Consider the following 19,655-nt stretch of genomic DNA (forward strand, 5'->3'; position numbering starts at 1 on the left):
TCATTTTACTTCAGTTACAGTCCTCAGAAATCCAGGTTTTTTCACCCCTTTTCTATTCACTTAGTTACAGTAAGGAATTCCCCTCAAAATCGTATGAAACTAAACGTTGATTAACTCGTACATAGTATAATAGAATGTGGTTTAACATTAAATAAGCCCAAATGATTTGATATGCCTTAAAAGCTACTAATGCCCGAAAGTATCCTATACCTCTATAAGGCCACCATTTTCCCATGTATGGTATTGTTGTCATATTTGAGCTGGTGTATCTGCTACTAGTCTCTCACTCCTAGACAAGGTTCAAAAGAGAGTCACCAACCTGATAGGTCCTGAACTGTCATCTAAGCTTCAGCCTCTGTCCCATCGACGAAATGTAGCATCCCTCTGCATGTTCTACAAGTGCTTTAACAGTGAATGCTCCGATGAACTGCAAGCACTTGTACCCCCTCGACGTAAATACCCTGACAAACCCGACAAGCTGCAAAATCCCACCCCTTCACAGTTGAGATCCCTAGATATAAGAAAGCCTTCTACTCCAGTAGTTTCTTCCCCAACTGTGCTGACGTGCAGAAGTTCAAGTGCAACATGAACCGACATCTTGCTGCCCAACTCCCCACATAGTACCTCTGTAGCTTATGTCCCTCATAGTAGCCCCCCTACATCAAAGTGGTTGTTTGGGGTGAAAATGTAATTAAAAAAAAGAGAAAAAAAGTGATAAACCAAACCAGCAAGTTAATTTATTTCAATAGGAAATTGTTTATGTAATGAAACTGGAAACTCAAAACTGGGGTTGATGTGCCATAAAAGAAATGAAACCAAGCCAAACAAGAAAAACTGACTGATATGCCTTTCTTTTTGTTTATTTCTACCTCCAGAATGTTTGTAAACATTAACAGATGTGAAACTCTTGATGAGTTTAGTTAAATCCTGCTTCTGATCACATGGTTTACGTAACTAGCTAAGAAAAAAACTAACTCAGACTTCAGATAACACAAGTTGTTCTCAAAGAGAAATTTTTGATGATGGCCTGTGCGACTACTCCTAGTGAGTAAATAATAACTATTTTTTTCATTGAAATGAAGTAAGATGACACAGTTTTACAAGCAACATATGTTTCGCAATGTGTAACTGCCATACTGAGATTTTTCTCTTTTTTTTTTTATAAAAGATTTATCAACTGGGATTGGTGGGTGTCTCATAGTGGGGTAATTGCTATCAAAATGAATCTAGCAGAGCATTTAATATGGGCAGGTCAATACGCACTAGGTGATACCCAACACCTACAACAAATGTTAAATATCTAGATTGTCAATTACAAAAAACAAAAACAAAAACAAACAGCATAGTCTTATGTTTTTGCATTTTTAAGATGAGGATTGGAAGTTAATATTATTTGGATTATGATCCATGGCATAACGGATAAAACATTAGATAAATTCAGTTGTAAAGTGACACTCTTCTAGTAGTTGAAGGTTCAATCCTCAGTGCGGGTGACACTCAAAATACAATTGCGAATTACTTAAGACTTCTCCCTGTCTGTTGATGGAATAAGACAAAGCTATAACCGTGTATCAAAAAAAAGAAAAAAAAAGGTTTCACTCGTAATTATATACAGATTCGTGAGTTCAAGAGAAAGATCCCCAAGTTGAACAAAGGACACGGGAAGAAGTTTGGAGATTACATCATGCAAAATTTTGTGAAATAATAATCCAAATAATCTACAAAAAGTCTTTTCTTTTAATTTCTTTTTATTTTTATGAAAATGGGGATTTCAGTTTTATATAGAAAAGCATTTGTTCACAATTTTTAGTGATGTTAATAGTAAATTGTAGCCATTACAAGGCTGATTTTGGTTTTCTTAGTTTGAATTGTGTTATTAAATATGGCAGATCAAGACATAATATTATCACTTCATAATATTTGATTTTCTTAGCTATATATATATATATATATATATATACACACACACGCACACACAACTCTCTTCTTAATCTTCATCAATGATCTCCCAAATCACATTCTTAGATCATTCGTAGACATTTATGCCAACGACACCACAATCTATGGCAACACTTCAAAGGCCGACAATGACTAAGATCTTTCTGATTCTCTCTCTTCTGATCTTTAGCACGTGATGTAATAGGGAAAAAGATGGCTGGTTAATTTTAATTCATCTAAAACTAAGCTTCTCTCTTTTCATCATAATCACTCTGACCCCAATTGAAATGAATGGCTCTCCTCTCGGGAAAGCTCTATATCTTGACAAGCTTCTGAGACTGACCTTCACTCTTGATCTAAAATGGAACACGTACATCAAATCTGTTGCCAATATCGCTGAAAAAAAATGGTTGGATCATTCTACCGCTCCAGTAAGTATCTCACTGCCAATGCATCAAGTACATCATAAAATGGAATATTGTTGGCACATCTGAGCAGGAACTTGTTTTGAAAGAGTTCAAAACCGGTTTTTAAACTGAGTGGGTGATGCTCTTTTCTCTTCCCTGCAACCTCTTTCTCACAGAAGACGTTACGAGCCTGTCTCTGCTCTATCGTTATTTTCATGGCAAGTGCTCGTCTGAGCTCCAATCTCTAGCCCACCCTTGACAAACTTACACAAAAAACACTCAACTAGCTAAAATAGCTAGCAATAATTTTCTCCGCTCTCTATCTGTGCCTAAATCTAAATGCAGATTCCATGAACTAGAACTACCTGCATGTGGAACACTGTTCCATTGGCCTGCTTCCTGGCCGATTACAATATGGTAGCCTTCAAATCCAATGTAAACAAGTGGTTGTTGAGCCGTCCCCTTAAATAATCCAAATTTTAATCAATCTACACAATTAACGATTACTAAACTAACACCTTATACTCATTAACCTTTATTCTCGAGTGGCCTTTGAGCCTTGATAAGTGGTGACTCCCTTGTTAAAAAAAAATCGCTCCAGAATCCCCAATCATAATCGTCATCTGTTTTACATGCTGGCAATAGTGGATGGCTTTTAGAAATTGACTTTGAAACTAACTTTTCTCTGGCCAGGTTTTTATTTATCCCGCTTTCTCTCAAATCTTAAAACTGCCCACCTGTGGAACTCTGTTCCACTCACTTGCTCTCCAACTAACTACAGCATGGTCATCTTCAAATCCAATGTAAACAAGTTGAGCCGTCTCCTTGAATAATCAAATTCTACCCAATTTCCACTATCAGTGACCACTACGCTGTTGTCTCAGTGATCACCGTACACTTATTAAGCCTTATCCTCGAATGACCTTTGGGCCTTGATAAGCGAAGACCCCCTTATAAAAAAAAACCTTCCTTATCACTTCCTCCCATGTGTCATGTTTTACTTGGCTTTTCCCTGCCAACTGACCCTGCCACCTCAACTGATCTACATCTACTAACTAAGCACTATCTTTGTATTTTTATGCAGCCACATCTAATTTTGTTGAACGCTTCCACAGCCTTAATCCTCTCTTGCTTCTGCCAAAACTATTTTATGATGAAACCCGAACATAATTAGGTTTTGGTATTTTTTTTAGATTAGCGTTGATAATTTATATTATTTCAGTTATTCAGACTACTGTTCTCATCTTCGGTGTTACTCTCACAATATTTCGGCTGATGTTGTAATGTTGTCCGAGAACCAACATTGTAGCCTCAGTCGCAAAGGAGACCAAGAATAGAAAAGAATTTCAACATTTTTGTCGTACAATAACATTTATTTCCTCATTCTCTCGTTGCTGATGTGACCTCTCTCTCACTTGATCATCTTCTCGAATGTGCTCACAAATGTCATCCACATCTCTGTGCTCTTGAATGTGCTCCACATCTCTAATGTGATCATCTCTTTCTCCGTTTTATAATCTTTTTCTTTATCGATGGCGTCATTTCGCATACACGCATCCATACTCTGTTACAGTGTAACCTCTGATCTTCTTCATCTATGTGTCATTGAAGGACTTGTGTTACAATGGATAAAAATGCTAAGTAATAATCAGTTCTAAGTGACAGTATTCTGAAAGTTCAGTCCTCAGTGTGGGCGATACTAAGAATACATTTATGAATTACCTAAGACTTCTACCAGATCACGGCTGATGGAATGAGGACAAGCTACCTACATAGATTAAATAAAGGGTTCCATTTGAAATTCTGTACAGATTTCTAAGTTAAGCATACGTGTAGAAGATTAGAGGTTACATCTGCTGAAACGTTGTGAGAATCATATCCAAGATAAAAACAGTAGTCTGGATAATCCAAATAATACAAACCAACTTATCTGCAATCCAGTGTGTGAATTCTTTCCCCTTTGTCAGAAACATTGCCCATGGAATGTGAGTGCTAAACAAAGAGAATAGGAAAGCAAGAGTTATGAGGCTCCGAAAAATAAACCCAAGGTCCACCTTCTACTCTCCTTGCCTGCTGCCCTAGAAAATCAACATAAAAAATCTTGTTTCTATCGAGATTTGAATCTTTAATAGATTAGGGTTAGTAGCAGTAGCCGGAAGAAATGTATTATTCTGTCTGGCTGATATATAAATTCTAATTTGTAATCTCATGTACGCCCTATTTGGTTTTCGGGAATATATTTGCATATAGTTTTAAGAACGGAAGGATATCAATATTTACTACTGTCCATAGTGTGTTTGTGGGTAGACGTGTGTGTGTGTGTGTGTGTGTGTGTGTGTGTGTGTGTGTGTGTGCGCACCTCCATAATCTTGATGAGTCTAAAATCAAATTCAATTTATTCTTCTGTGACCTTTTCTGGTTGAACGAGCCTTTGTGTGTGAGTGTGTGTGTGTGTGTGTGCGTGTGTGTGTGTGAATAGACATTTTAAATGTGTTTACATAAACATCTAAAACACAGATGTTTGACTTATTTCCAACTATTCTTTCTGCTATATGTTCCCAGGACTTGCTGCTAAATTCGATATTCAACTTTTTTACAAATGGTTCAGTGGAGATATTTCCACACTCCATTGCATCACATCTTACATTAACCATCCCCCAGCAGAACTTTACAACTAAATGTCGGGTGACTCACACTCTCTACTTCTGTGTAGAAGAAAGTGCACTTGTTGTCATTGCTGAGACCATTCATCTTCTTCAAATCATTAGTCATCAAGTCTTGTTCATTTATTTTTATTTCCGACTATTATTCTCATCTTTATTAGTTGTTGTCTTCATCTTTATTGGTTGTTGTTTTTCACAATGTTTCGGCCAACTATTCCTCTGGCCTTCGTCAGGTGGTAACCGTGACGGATAGGAACTTCAAATCTCCTAACTGCATTCTCAGCAATCACTGGTATCCGTAGTTGTTGTCGTCTCACCACGTTTTGGCCAAGTAAACCTCTGGCCGACTTTGGGTAGGATTGAAACCGCTATCTTCAGACAATGTCTATCTGGAACCGTAGAGATTCAATGTCTCTATCAACTGCAGAGGAATAGTTGGCCAAAACATTGTGAAAAACAATAACCAATAAAGATGAAGACAGCAACTAATAAAGATGAGAATAATAGTCCGAAATAAAAATAAATTAATATATATAATGCTCATCTCAAAAATGAATTCCAATTAAGGAATAATATATATCAAGTCTTGTATTATGATTCTCTCCTGATCACAAGTGGAGTGATCCTCTTTTTAGTCTATAAAGCCTTCCTTATTTGTATAGTTCCGAGTTAATTCACCCAGAAAATACTTGGTATGTTGTTAGAAGGCCCATTCTTCCATATTTTTTTTTTTTTTGCAATAAAAGGTCTTGGTGTATATTTGGCGACTCTTTTGGGTTATTTCCATAGCAAGCATGTTATGTATTTCTGTCTCATTTGTAAGACAGTCATGTCCAAAATGTTTGGCGAATTTATATATGTGTGCATTTTTGTATTTATTTTTCTATATGCATTTGATTATTGTGTGTTCATTTATTTCTTTTGCACTGATGACAATGTATGAATTTATGTGCAATTTTATAGATTATAGACAGAGTATTTGTCTGTTATTTTGGGATATATATATATTGCAATCATGAGAAGAAAACTTTTATTATTCACTAGCCTGGGTGTTTGGAGGTGTGTGTTGAGCAAAAAAAAAAAAAAAAAAGTTGTAGTAGGCAGATAGGCTCGAACCCGTGATGCGAAGGCAGAAAAGAAAGTAAAAAAAATGAAAATTGCAAATGCAAAGAAAAAAAAAAAATAGGAGTAGTAAGCAAGCTCGACGAACCCATAACACGCTAGAGGAAAAAGTGGTGAAAAAAAAAAAACTGTCTTAGTGATGTGCTTATCGTGGTTGTGACGTCATGGGTGGTTGAAATAATACCTTTTAAGCAATGTCGTGAATGTGAGGGTTGAATGGCTTGCAAAAAATGTCAGCAAAAAATCGATCCTCTCTGTAGAAAATTGCCCAGGAATTTATGTTTTTGGCCAATTTTTCGATATTTGTCGTCCGAAGGGTCGAGCTTCAAAATTATACCAATCTCGTGAAAATCCCTTGCCTCTGTCGAAAGTTTTAGGCATACATACATACATATATACATACATACATACATACATACATACATACATTTAAACAGAGAGGTGAGATTTATATTATAGATGATTAAAAGTAAAATATGTAAAACATGTTTGTTTTTTTTAAAAAGGGGAGGAGAAGAAAAAAAATTGCTTTATTTTAATCACTCCCCTGTTTCTTTGTTTTTTTTTTCCCCCCATAACCGAACGCAATGTAACTTTATTTTAATAATGTACATATTTTTTATTTCTCCTTTTTAAATCCCTCGATATTGCTTTGAGAAAGTGAGGGTGAAACCGGTCAGCTGACTCTCCTCTTTATTTTTTTCTCCCACCCCCTTTTTTTAAAAACATGTTTTACAGATTTTACTTTTAATCATGAATAATAAAAGTCTCCTCTTCATGATTGCAATATTTAAGTTTTGTACTCCCCAAAGAATCATGATATGTATACAGGGTGGAATGATAAAAATTTTTGAGATGCATGGTCAACCGAACACACAGACACAAACATATGCATACATGAATCATTATCGAAGGTAAATACATGCAATAAGAGAGAGGGGGAAGAGTAACTTTTTACAGACTATGTGTAAAATAATAGTGAACAGCAGTTCAACAGCTGAAAAGAAACTAATACAGTGATTTGAATCTTACACACACAACTGTAATGACCTAAGCATTAAATGAACTTGACAGCGGACAAAATAATATGTTTGTTAGTGATGCTATATTTTAATTTTAGTAACCGTTCATTTATAAAGGGAAGAATTGGATTCCAGAATATGAGAATTTTCAAGGTTCAGCCAATTAGAATAGACAAACTTTGGCGAGAGAGCCTTTATTATTTATGAATCAGAAACTGGAAATATTATGGTAGGTCTATGCATTCTTGAGCCAGTTATGGTTGGTGTAATCATAGAATCTGTGGAATATGTAGAATTTGTGCCAGTGACAACTAGTAGGAATGGTAGGACTAAATATTTAGAGGGAAAAATAGGGACTTCTTCCTCTATAGATGTTGCGATTGTAATGGTGTTGATTGTAGGATGCAATGTAATATTTTGATATCAGGACTAAATGTGTCTATAATGGTGTTCGAAAGCTACATAAGATAGTGGCTTTGTATGTGACATCTGTTGTGGTAAACCTACACTATTTTGGTCCAGGGGAATTTCTGCAGTCATTTTATTATATATGGAGATAAGTTGATTATAACTTTTAAAAACAAAATATCTCACTCCTGGTGCAATACTCTACCTATATAAGAGCTAAATATGTTCTAAGATGGAGTACTATTGAGAAGCTGCTAAGAGTACCTTTTCCCGCATTGACAGGGTACGAAACTGTCTTTGAAATCCAGTGGCGAAGATCTCTTCACCTCCCTCCTTCCTCTTTCTTACAGAAGAGACATTGCGAATCTATCTCTGATCTATCCCTATTTTTATGATAGGTGCTCGACTGAGCTCCAATCTTATAAAATATTTGTAAAAAAACCCACTCGTCTAGCTGCAACAACTGTTAACAATTTCCTTCACTCTTTATTTGTGCCTAAAACTGAACGAAAATTCTGAGCAGAGTTTCTTTACTAGAATTGTCTATCTATCGAACAAAATACTGTTGGGTTGCTTCCCAGCTAAGTATAACATGGTCGTTTTCAAGTTTAATGTAAATAAATTCTTGTTGAGCCGTCCTCTTATATAATTAAACTCTACCAAAGTTCCACCATTACTGATCATCATAGTGTTGTCTCACTGTTTATCTAACACTCATTAACCCTTATCCTCGAGTTGTTTCCGGGCCTTAATAAGTTATGTTCCTTAAAGAAAAAAAAATTGCTTACTTCTATTTACATTTTTTTCTTTATTCATAAGCTACCATCTTTTATTTTTATTATTTTCCCGTGTCATCTGTTTAAACTCAAGTTAATTTTGCCGGAAGTTGAAGGAATACATTTTGATTTTTTTTTTTTTCGTTCCTCTCTGAGTCAGATTAGTTTATCCCAAAGATACTTCGTTTCCCTCCTCCTTCCAGGCTGCATCAGAACGAAAGAATTTAGTATGTATACCTCACCTTGCATTTCTGATAAGACAGAAACATTGCAAGAGCGTCGTTTTTGGCGACCTGCCATTGTGAAAACTTTTCTGCGATTCTAAGAAGCCATTTTTAGATGCGTCCAATCGACACTAGGATAAACTTTTTTTTCTGTCACGTTTGAATTTTTGGTACTTGTTTACTTTGGCGATCTTTTAAACCAACACATTTCAGGTGAAAACATTATTACGTACTTATGTGTTGTAGTAAAATTAGTACAAATTCCAAAAAATTCTGAAAAATGATCCAGTAGATGTGCTAGATGTATTTTTAACAAAACATCGGCCACAGTTACGTTCTGAAATACGTTAGTTTAAAAAAACAACAAAAATTAATTTAAGTCAATTTAATTCAAGAGTTATCTCCCTTGTTTCTCATACAGAATTGGTCACACAACTCTTCCACATTAAAACATAAAATAAAACTCGATAATTCAATAAATTCTATTTTTACTTGTAATTATTTTTCTACTGGATCATTTTTCGTAATTTTGGGGATTTAATATATTAATTTCGACATGACACGTAAGTACGTAATAAGGTTTTCACCTGAAATGCGTTGGTTAAAAAAAAAAAAACACTAATGTAAAAAAGTACAGAGGGTTTTTTTTTCAATAGCTTTTAATATTTTGAAAAGGTACATGTTTATTGTAAATTGTCAGGTTCAATTTTGAATTTGGGGTTTTGTTGGTTTGTAACAAATATAATTTTGAAATGTTACTTTATTTGGCCTGTCATGCTTAGATTTGAAATATTTTTTATCTACCATGCTTAAGTTTTAAACAAATGTCATGCCTAACTTTTAAAATGACACTTTTTTTTTGACCCACCATGTTTAAATTTAACATCGTATTTTTGTTGCCAAATGTTCGGATTAAATGGACGCATCTTCAAAATGGGCATTCTTTTTATTCTTAACATATGCGTTTAGTATTTTTGTTTTTACTGTTCGTTCTCAAAATGTAATTTAATTTAATCACTGAAGAATGTGCAAAAATATTCACACCCACAAATAGATTTTAATTAATTAAAATAATATTGAATCGTTGGAATAGTATGAAAGAAATAGGAAACCACTAGAAATTATCTTCTATATATATAAAAGCGAAAATGTATGTATGTATATGTGTTCGCTTTTTCTGTATGTCTACAAAAGATTTTTTTCAGAGAAGCGGTCGCTCGCTTCACAACTTTTTAAAACTTTTTATATTACATATAAATCGTAATATCTCACAGTTAACAATGAAGCTCACCTGTCTATTTAATTTGCTCGATTTCGGGAAGATAAATATTCAATATTTGTCGCTCGCCGCATGTGGGTTAGTCTTTTTCCTATAACATCTTGGGGGGGGGGGAAGCGCTCAGCAGTAAATAAATACTATTCCGCAGTCAAATTTGACCTCATTAACTCATTAAAACGGGCACCTGCTAAATCCAACTAATTAAATAGATTCAAACATCTCACGGTGGGGCAATGGTTAACATCGCACGTTTTTTTTTCACACTTTAATTTACAACTTTGCCTCAAGGGTTCGGGTTCGATCCTCATACTTACTTTTTTTTTAACCCCCCCCCCCAAACACCCGGGCAACGCCGGGTACCCCTCGCTAGTATATATATATATATATATATATATATATATATATATATATATATATACTAGTAGGGAGATTCAATATTGCCCAGGATTGAATGCAGATCAACTAATATTCCACACTTTATATATTTTTATTGTCATCGAAATTAGTGAAATTACCCATTTTTCAATTAAATCAATTGATTGCCTGCTCTAGTTGGGGACCAACCGTGATGCATCAGGAGAAAGCTTCATATGTCATTCTACAGTGACTTAGTCCACGATACATTGTAGTCTACTTTGCACTGTAGAGAACCTCCTGTTGATTTTATAAAATTATTTTTATATAGGGTTTGAATTCAAGTTTAAAGTCGATTATCATGGTTCAATTGTGCTCTAAACAGGAAGATCCATTTTGATTATACCCTTATCTTATCAAAGAACCTATTGCTGATTTTATATACTGGGCTTTTCTACTTGTGCTGTGATAAAACTTCTCAAATGCACTTCTGATGTTAGGTTGTATAAGGATGTTAATTTTGGTAAAACTCAAACTGTTTTTTCTTTCATTGGATTTTTTCAGTTATCGATTTTTGATACTTTCTGATACAAAACCTATCTAAGAACACTCCCAGATATATAAAGTACATTTGTGTGAAATTTAAAAAAAATTGACCCAGCTTTTTTGGAATACATAGGAAACAAACTCTCTCTCTCTCTCTCTCTCTCTCTCTCTCTCTCTCTCTCTCTCTCTCACACACACACACACACACACACACAAAGTGCCTTCTATATATAAGTAGAGATTTTACTCTTCCAAGGCAATGCCAGAAACCCTAGAAAATGACCTTTAGTCTCTAGTGGAATTGAGTCGTAAATGGATGATAACATTTAATGCTACTAAGACTAAGCTTCTTTCCTTTAACAACCACGAAAAATCTTCTCAATAAATGATTGCCTTGACAAATAACACTCTACCTGAGATCCCATCTTTTAAACTCCTCAGCCTAACATTCACAGGCAACATGAACAGGAACAAATACATTTAGGACATTGCCAAGGCTGCTGTAAAGAAGGTGGGCTCCCTCTACCATACTAGAAAATTACTCACATCAGAGAGCATCCTATATTTTACAAAGCCACAATTCGCCGATGCATTGAGTATTGTTGTCGCATTTGGACTGGCGTATCTAACAGTAGTCTCTCACTCTCAGACAGGGTCTAAAAGAGAGTCTCAAATCTAATAGGTTCTGCCAATCCTCAACTTCCGTTCCATTGTCGCAATGTCACATCCCTGTACTTGTTTTATAAGTATTTTAATGGAATGTGCACTGATGAACTCATAGCATTTGTACCTTCTTGATTTCTTGACTAACCCGACAAGCAGCAAAATCCCACCCCATTCACTGTTGAAGTTTGTAGATGCTGGAAAGCCTTCTACTTTGATAGTTTTTAATGTTGGACTTTGGAATTCCCTCGCTATTTCCTGTTTCCCTTATTGTACTAACCTGCAAAAGTTTAAATGTAATGTGAACAGACGTTTCACTGCTGAACTCCCCACAGTTCCTTGTTAGATACGATCCCAAATAAATAGTAGCCGCTTATGTCTGAGTAGCAACATTCTTTGTTTACAGTAAAAAACAAAACAAAATAAAACAAAAAACAAAGCAAAAAAACCCCCCAAAAAACTAATTTTGTTATGCTAATGTTTTAATGAATTTCTAAAGTACTATATATTTAATTTATACTAATAGATCCATATCATGGCTTTTCTTATAGTAACCCAATGAATTTCTGACCTTCTGTTGCAAAGGAGACAAAGACAAAGAATAGGAAATAACTCTGATTTGCTTGTTCTTTGTAACAACAACATTTATTTCCTCATTGGTACAGCCGTGACGTTACCCACGTGATCTAGAATGTTCTCCATGTCTTTCCAGTGGTCGTTTTCTTTTTTTTTTATAGCCTTTTTTCCTTTACTGGTGATGTCATTTCACTTGCATTTGCATCTGCGCTATATTACATCTCTATTTTCCTCTGTTTCTTCCACCCCACCTTCCCCCCTCTTTCTTTTTCACCCAGCCTATTCCTCGCTCTGGACACATGCACACACAACTCTTTTTTTTTTCATAGATTTCATAAAAGAATTAAGTTCTTGATTTAAAAAAAAATCAAAATTATTTCCCTTTAGTTAATTCATAAAATGGCTGAAAAACTGATTCCCCTTTACTAAATCTGCTCCAGGTCAGGGTCAAAGAACGAATAATTTTTTCCTAAATTTTAGATATTGTTCATCCAGGACAATGCCGATCAAGAAAATACCAACTTTTTGGGTGTTTGTAGTGTCGTTTTTTAATTTTAGCCAGATATACAAGCATATACACAGACAACTGCCTTTACATAATAGAAGATGTAATTAGAGTCCAAAATTTTCCTTTAATGCATAATGATTTGTTTTGAATTCTGTAGCCAAAAATTATTTCTAATCAACAATTCAAACATATATTATGTACTGTTTCACTTTTCTAATTTTACATGTTATTTTTTATTTTTTCAGATTTCCTGAAACCAGACAAGGAAATCGACGAATACAAGTCTACAAAACCTCTGTATTGTTAAAGATAAGGCAATAAATTCACCATCAAAATGTTTGCCACTGTCTGCTGTCTCCTGCTTGGCGTGTTTTCTGTGTCGAATGTCTCTGGTCAGAATATTCCGACCATTAACTGTGCAGACATGATGCCAGACAGAGTAACCAAAATTGGGCCGCAGAAAGGACCATGCCCATTCAAGATAAAAATCCATGGAAAGACCTACAAGCCAGGGACTCCATTGAGAGGTAAATTATATGGAAGTAGTTGATGTATTCGCTATACAGGGTTTCTTGAATTTTCCATTTTTGCAAATAAATTAGAAAAAAAAAGAATTTTTTTGTGCTTATTTCCAAAATAAAAATACAGAAAAAATCTTTGTTGTGGGTATTTACGTCGAGGGGGCACAAGGGCTTGTTTTTCATTGGAGCATCCACCATTAAAATACTTGTAAAACAGGCAGAGGGATGCAACATTTTGTTGATGGGACAATGGTTGAAACCTAGCTAATAGTGATTTTCTTGGGGGTGTGGTATGTAAAGTCCCATATATACACTGATAAACTAGAGACAATAGACCACTTGGAAGACAACATTCGCTGCATTATTATCAAAATACAGGTTAATTTAATGTGTAGAGTTGTAAAAATTGGAGCTTTAGATTACATCATATACACGCGAGCTGTGGAGTCATGTGTTTGAAATTGTATTGAAATTATGAATGTTAAAAACTAGTCTTTGGATTAAACCATGTATTTGTATAATAAAATATTTTTCTGTGTTATATTTTCATTTAATTATATATCTTGAAAAAATAAGTAGAAGTTAATAACTACACAAAACGATGAAAACTAACTCATTCACAGAACTAATATTTCCTCTTTAATATCAGAAGATTTCCATAGAATACATACGAGGTACCTTAAATAAGTTTCCAGACTTTTTCATATGCGCACTTTTATTGATAGTACATGCATGAAATTCTAATCTCCTTTGAAGTAATCTCCTTTGGCTGTAATGTACTTGTTGTACCGTTCCAACAACTTCTGGAAGGCCCCATACAAGACCTCTTGTGTGAGCGTGTCAATGACCCTCATCACAGCCTTTTTCATCTCCTCAATTATCTCCTAATGACAGCTTTTAAGTTTTTTTTTTGAACTTGGGGAATAATCAAAAGTCACAGGGAGCAAGGTTTGGGCTATAGGAAGGTTGAGGAACTGTCTTGATGCCCATCTTGGTCAAATAGTCTGTGACAAGGATGGAGCACCTTTGGGACAAACTTCATGCAAATCTTCTGCATCTTCAGTTCCTCGTGACTAATTGTGTGTACAGTTCCTTCACTGACATTAAACTATGCACTTGTTGTTTCTATAGACACACAAAGGTCCTTATCCATGAAATTCTTTATTTGGTTATTCAATTATTCTGACTTCCTTACTTCTGCCGCACCTCTTATCATCCCTTAAAGATTCCTTGCCTCTCTTATGCCACTCAAAAACCCGTATATAGATTTTTTTTATTTATTTGATATGAAAATATATATTACTGAATAATTTAAAATGTTTTTACTTGTCTTTTGTTTAGTAAGTCTTAGCAGTGTCCCAAATCGGCAATTCCAATATTTCATGATCCAAGCTCGAAGGTATGATGGCGTGGATATCAACCCTTATGGTAATTTCTCTGGAGCCGATCGTCAGATTATGATCCAAGAGTGTGGCCACAGAACTGGTGTGAGTATAATTGATTTTATTCTTTCTTTATTTATGATTCTTTCAATTTGGTGGTGCTTTTTTAGAATTACCCTTTATTAAAAAACAAAACTACACAAACATCTTTATGATGTTTTTACTCATCACAGAATGAAGGTGTCATATGCCAAAAGCAACATAAATTAATCAAGTAGCTTTTTTTTTTAAACTAAGAAAATCAAATTTTATAAGGAAGTAATAATAGGGCTGGGAGTAGCCATATTGTTTTAGAATGTACTACAAATCAAGGACAATAATTCAATTTGATTATTGAGATTTTTTTTGTATTCAAAATAATTAAATAATTAATTGTGAAAAATCATAAAATTTTATTTTTTTTAATTAAAAAAATACTACTTAATCAATTTTTATGATTTTTGGAATATGACATGTTCGTTCTGAGCCGAATAGGTACATTATAAAGAATTTGTGTATTTTTGTTTCTTTGTAATTATGTATAATTTTTAATTAGCACCAATTTTGTTTTTGTGGATTAAATAATTTTTAATTATTTTAATTATTTCGCTTGAATAATTTTTAATTATTTAAGTTATTTCTCTTGAATAATTTTCAATTATTTAATTTATTTCTCGTGAATAATTTTTAATTATTTAAGTTATTTCCCTTGAATAATTTTTAATTATTTAAATTATTTCCCTTGAATAATTTTTTATTAACTCATTTCCTTTGAATAATTTTTAGCTATTTAAGTTTATTTTTTTCAGAGTAGAGCATTTGTTTCTTGTTCAGAAGTCACCCTTATTTTAAAAAACAAAAATAAACAAAAATCTGTATATGATATCCATATCCATGACGATATGATAATATCAGATTCGAAAAAAGCACATAAATTGATCAAATAGTTTTATTTTTAAATAGAAAATCATTTTTAAATGATTAATGGAAATTTATAGACATTGGGATAAAAATCTTGCAAGTTTGAATTATTGTTGAGTTATCTCCCTTGTTTCTGGAGATTATTTTCAAGATGGCGACGTGCGACACTTGCTCCTCTCTTACTCATAAAATTTGATTTTCTTATTTAAAAATGAAACTACTTGGTCAATTGATTGTAATTTTTGGAATATGATAATTTCATTCCACCACAAGTATGTACATCATGTAATTTTTTTGAGACGTGCCAAGAAAATGAATCAAAAGTTTTTCAAACGTCTAATTACACAGGATGAAACCTGGGTTCATCACTATGATCTAGCAACCAAAGTCAACTAAATGCAGTGGATGATCTTGGACTCACCACTTCCAAAGAAGGCAAAATTCCAGCCCTCTGCTGGAAAGGTCTTTTCACAGTCTTCTTGGAGCAGGATGGAGTAGTGATCACAGATTTCCTGGCAAAGGGTACCACAATTACAAGAGTCTATTATGTTTCATTTTTGAAAAAAAATTGAGAGATGTTATCAAGATTAGCAAATGTATCCTACTTTGCTAGACAGCGCTCTCGTCCACAACGCCCATGTCGCCAGATCAGAAACACATGTGGCTATGAAGTCCGCTCTTATCCTCTACTCTTCTGACCTTTCACTTCCTGACTTTCACCTCTTCGTAGCCGTGAAGTTGTTTTTGAAAGAAAAGCGTTTCCCAGACAATGCAGACTTGATTTCTGGAGTTACGTAGTGGTTGGAGGACCAGCCTGTGATGTTCTACAAAAAACATTTTCCAGAACTGTATTAAATGGTGAGAGGAATGCAGAACTCTGAGCGATTCTTATGTAGAGAAAGACTAATAACTGCATCAAGTTTTGTTCCGTTGCTATTATGAGAAATGGTTTGGGGGTATTATTTTGCTGAATGAAGCATATTGGATGATTGGCCGATGTCATCTGTAGTGGGTGTGCTATGTACATCAAAAGCACCAGTGACAGTCTACGGTTAATGATTTTGAATTTAGGTTTAATTTATTAGCTCTATGCTAATTATTATAAGGTTTTGTCTTCCTTTTTGGCTTGCCCAATCGGAATCCATCTCGACTTTCATTAAGATTCGTACTTCTTTGTTTACAAAGCATTAGCGAAAGTGATGTCAAACAAATTTTAAGGTATGCATGACTAACCCTGTATATAATGTTTTTTTTTTTTTTAAATCAAATATAAAATTAAAAGTTTTATTCAAATGGTCTTTATTCGAACTTTTATGACAAAATTATAACCTTTCTAATAAAAATATGTTTACAAACTTTTTTTTTTAATCAAACATCAGAGGATGTTGGTAATTATTTTTTACATCAAATATAAAAATATACATGTTATAAAAAATATTTACAAACTGTTTTTTTTTTTCATTAAAAAAAAAAACAGTTTGTAAATATTTTTTTATAGCAGTTCTATTTTTTATGTTTGATGTGAAAAAAAATTACTAACACCTGATGTTTGATTAAATAAAAAGTCATTTTATTATAAAAGTTCAAATAAACACTGTTTAAATAAAACTTCTATTTTTATATCCAATGTTGGTCACCTGTACCTTAAAATTTGTCTGATGTCACTTCTGCTGAATGGCTTTGTAAATAATGTCTGCTGAATGGCTTTGTAAATAATGTCTGATGTCACTTCTGCTGAATGGCTTTGTAAATAAACTTAATGAAAGCTGTCATCTCTTATGCAAGCTAAGCATCTAATGGGAGATTATAAAAGGGATAGCTCACTGCTTTCTTTCCTTTTTTTTGGCCAGAAGAAGCCACATTCAACCACTCATTTTGCTTGAACCAACCCTGGAACTTCTCTCTTAGGATGCAGCCAAAACCCCTCGGGCTGTTTGAGCCCTAAGTTTGACTTTAACAAAAAATCTAACATGGCTACCGATGCACACGCATAGACTTAATGTAACACACACATGCTTTCATACTCACTTATACACAGCCTGACTTCAACACCTGCATTCTGTTTAGCATAGAAGAGATTCCTATTTATTTCCCTTTGCCGACCCTTTTTGCTTGGCTCTATGACATAGTTTTCTATTTCTTCAAATATTTCGACATATTTTGAGAATCACCGCCAAGAAACATTGCCTTTCTTCTCTCTATGTTTTACTATACTCCATCTATCTCCAGGATGTGAGTGTTTTGCAAAAAAACATGCAACCCTCAGATAGTTGGTATAAACTCTTACTGACAAGGTAGAGACAAGGAGTTTACTAAAAACCAGCTACCACCACCACCACCACCACCACCACCACCCTTAAGTGTTACCACATTAGCATCGTTATTATTATTATTATTATTGTCTCCAGGATGTTTTGTGGAAATGTGCGTAAACCTCTGGGCAGTTAGCATAAACTCTTATCAAAACTCTGAGGCATGGTGCATTTTACACACAGGTTTATTGGTCATCGACAAAGATAAAACAAAAATGCAATAAATACGAAATGAAGACAGATTAAAGACAAGGAGATTGCTAAAACCTTAAAGAGAGTTATAGACTTAATAAATTTACATAATAGAAAACATTTGAGCATAAAAAATACTTCTAAAAAGGGAAAAATTCCAAAGAGATTAGACATTTCGCACACAGGTGAAGAGTGAACAAAGTTTGATTACGTAAAGAAATAATACTAAAAAATAATTCAACATTATTTAATTCTATCCTAAAAAGAGATAAAAAGGAGTAATTCTTACCGGTGATATTTAAAATATGTCGAGATATTTATGTCATAAAACCGTGAAAAAGGCAGCTAAAAGGGATCGGGAATGGGCACTGGAAGAATCAGCCGGTGAACAGGTTTGAAGGAAACCCCTAAGAAAAAAAATAGGGGTTGACAAAAAGAGATAAATGGTAAGGAATATGTTAACAGCCTCTCCACCTCAACATAACCTGATATACAAAGTCTTTTCTTTTTCTTACAAACAGAATATTCATTTTATTAATATACTAGCCTGGGTGCCCGGCGAGCTCGAACCCGTGACGCGAATGTGGAAAAGAAAGTGAAAGAAAATCTGACATCTTACCGCTACTCCGTGACATGACCGGAAGTTCAGAACGTCAAAATTAGGCAAAGTTAATCCAACCGATACAATGACTTGCAAAAATGATTCACAAAAAAATCTACCCTTCCTTGTAGAAACCGCTCAGTTGAAGGTGAAGGAATTAATGTTTTTGGCCAATTTTTTTTATATTTGTTGTCCGAGACATCGAGCTTAACAATGATACTTATCTCGTGAAAATCCGTCGCCTCTGTCGAAAGTTTTAGGCAAACAAATATACATACATTAACACAGGTGAGATTTATATAATAGATAATAGATGAACTCTCCTCTCTTCTCTATTAATCATTTAACACCATATGAACTTTTTAAACTTTTTTCTTCGCTCATACTCGTAATTATTTATTAATACTCTTCTCTTTCATTCCCTTTTATTTCCAAAGACGACTCAATAAGAATAAGCCTTTGCCATCAATTCTACAGAGAATCGCATCACATGTAAGGTATTTATCAATTGTTCATGTGCTTGACATTTACAAAGTCTCTCATCTGCTATTAACACATAGTATAATAGGAAGACAAAATTGGATCATTCTACCACATTCAAACACATGAACAACTGATAACAGGTTGAAACCCAGTTATGGGATATTTAATATTTTGTGTTGTACATATAACTACCCATGTTGCATTTTAAAGATGGCGACTCAACAAGCTCTAAAATCACCAGTAAACTTTAGAGTATGGAAAAATTACTATGGAAAAATTATTCAAGGGAGATTACTTATAATCAACGGTTTTTCAGATGATTTTAACCTGTCCAAAGGAAGGTAATTTTTTTAAACAATACTTGGTGCTTGTTTAGGTTAGTGATGGTTTAAACCATCGCATTTCAGGTGAAGAAATTATTACATATTTACATGTGTCATGTGGAAATTAATATGAATTTCAAAAATTATGAAAAATAATCTAATAGAAAAATAGAATTTATCAAATTATCGAGTTTTATTGTATGTTTTAATGTGAAAGTGTTTTGTGACCAATTCTGTATGACAAATTGACTTATCTCCCTTGATTTTAATTACAGACCGACATTTTTAAATACAAAATGTTGGAATATAATTGTGGATGATGTTTTGTTAAATATACATCTAGCACATAATTTTTTGTAATTTTTGTAATTTATACTTATTTCGACATGACAAGT

General features: G+C 33.9%; 1 protein-coding gene across 3 annotated transcripts in view; it reads left to right on the forward strand.

Moving 5' to 3' along the window:
• Window positions 1-19,655, forward strand: part of LOC145299439 (ferric reductase 1-like) — a 143,457-nt gene that overhangs the window by 75,781 nt on the left and 48,021 nt on the right. For all 3 annotated transcript variants that reach the window (XM_080144404.1, XM_080144403.1, XM_080144405.1), the window contains exons 2-3: window positions 12,732-13,013; window positions 14,349-14,494. In XM_080144404.1, the coding sequence (XP_080000530.1) occupies window positions 12,821-13,013; window positions 14,349-14,494 (339 nt within the window). In that variant the 5' untranslated portion in view covers window positions 12,732-12,820. The remainder of the gene's footprint in view (window positions 1-12,731; window positions 13,014-14,348; window positions 14,495-19,655) is intronic.

The sequence above is a fragment of the Euprymna scolopes genome, chromosome 2, assembly GCF_053919585.1.
Source record: "Euprymna scolopes isolate OS-2025 chromosome 2, ASM5391958v1, whole genome shotgun sequence".
Classification (NCBI taxonomy): Eukaryota; Metazoa; Mollusca; class Cephalopoda; order Sepiida; family Sepiolidae; genus Euprymna; species Euprymna scolopes.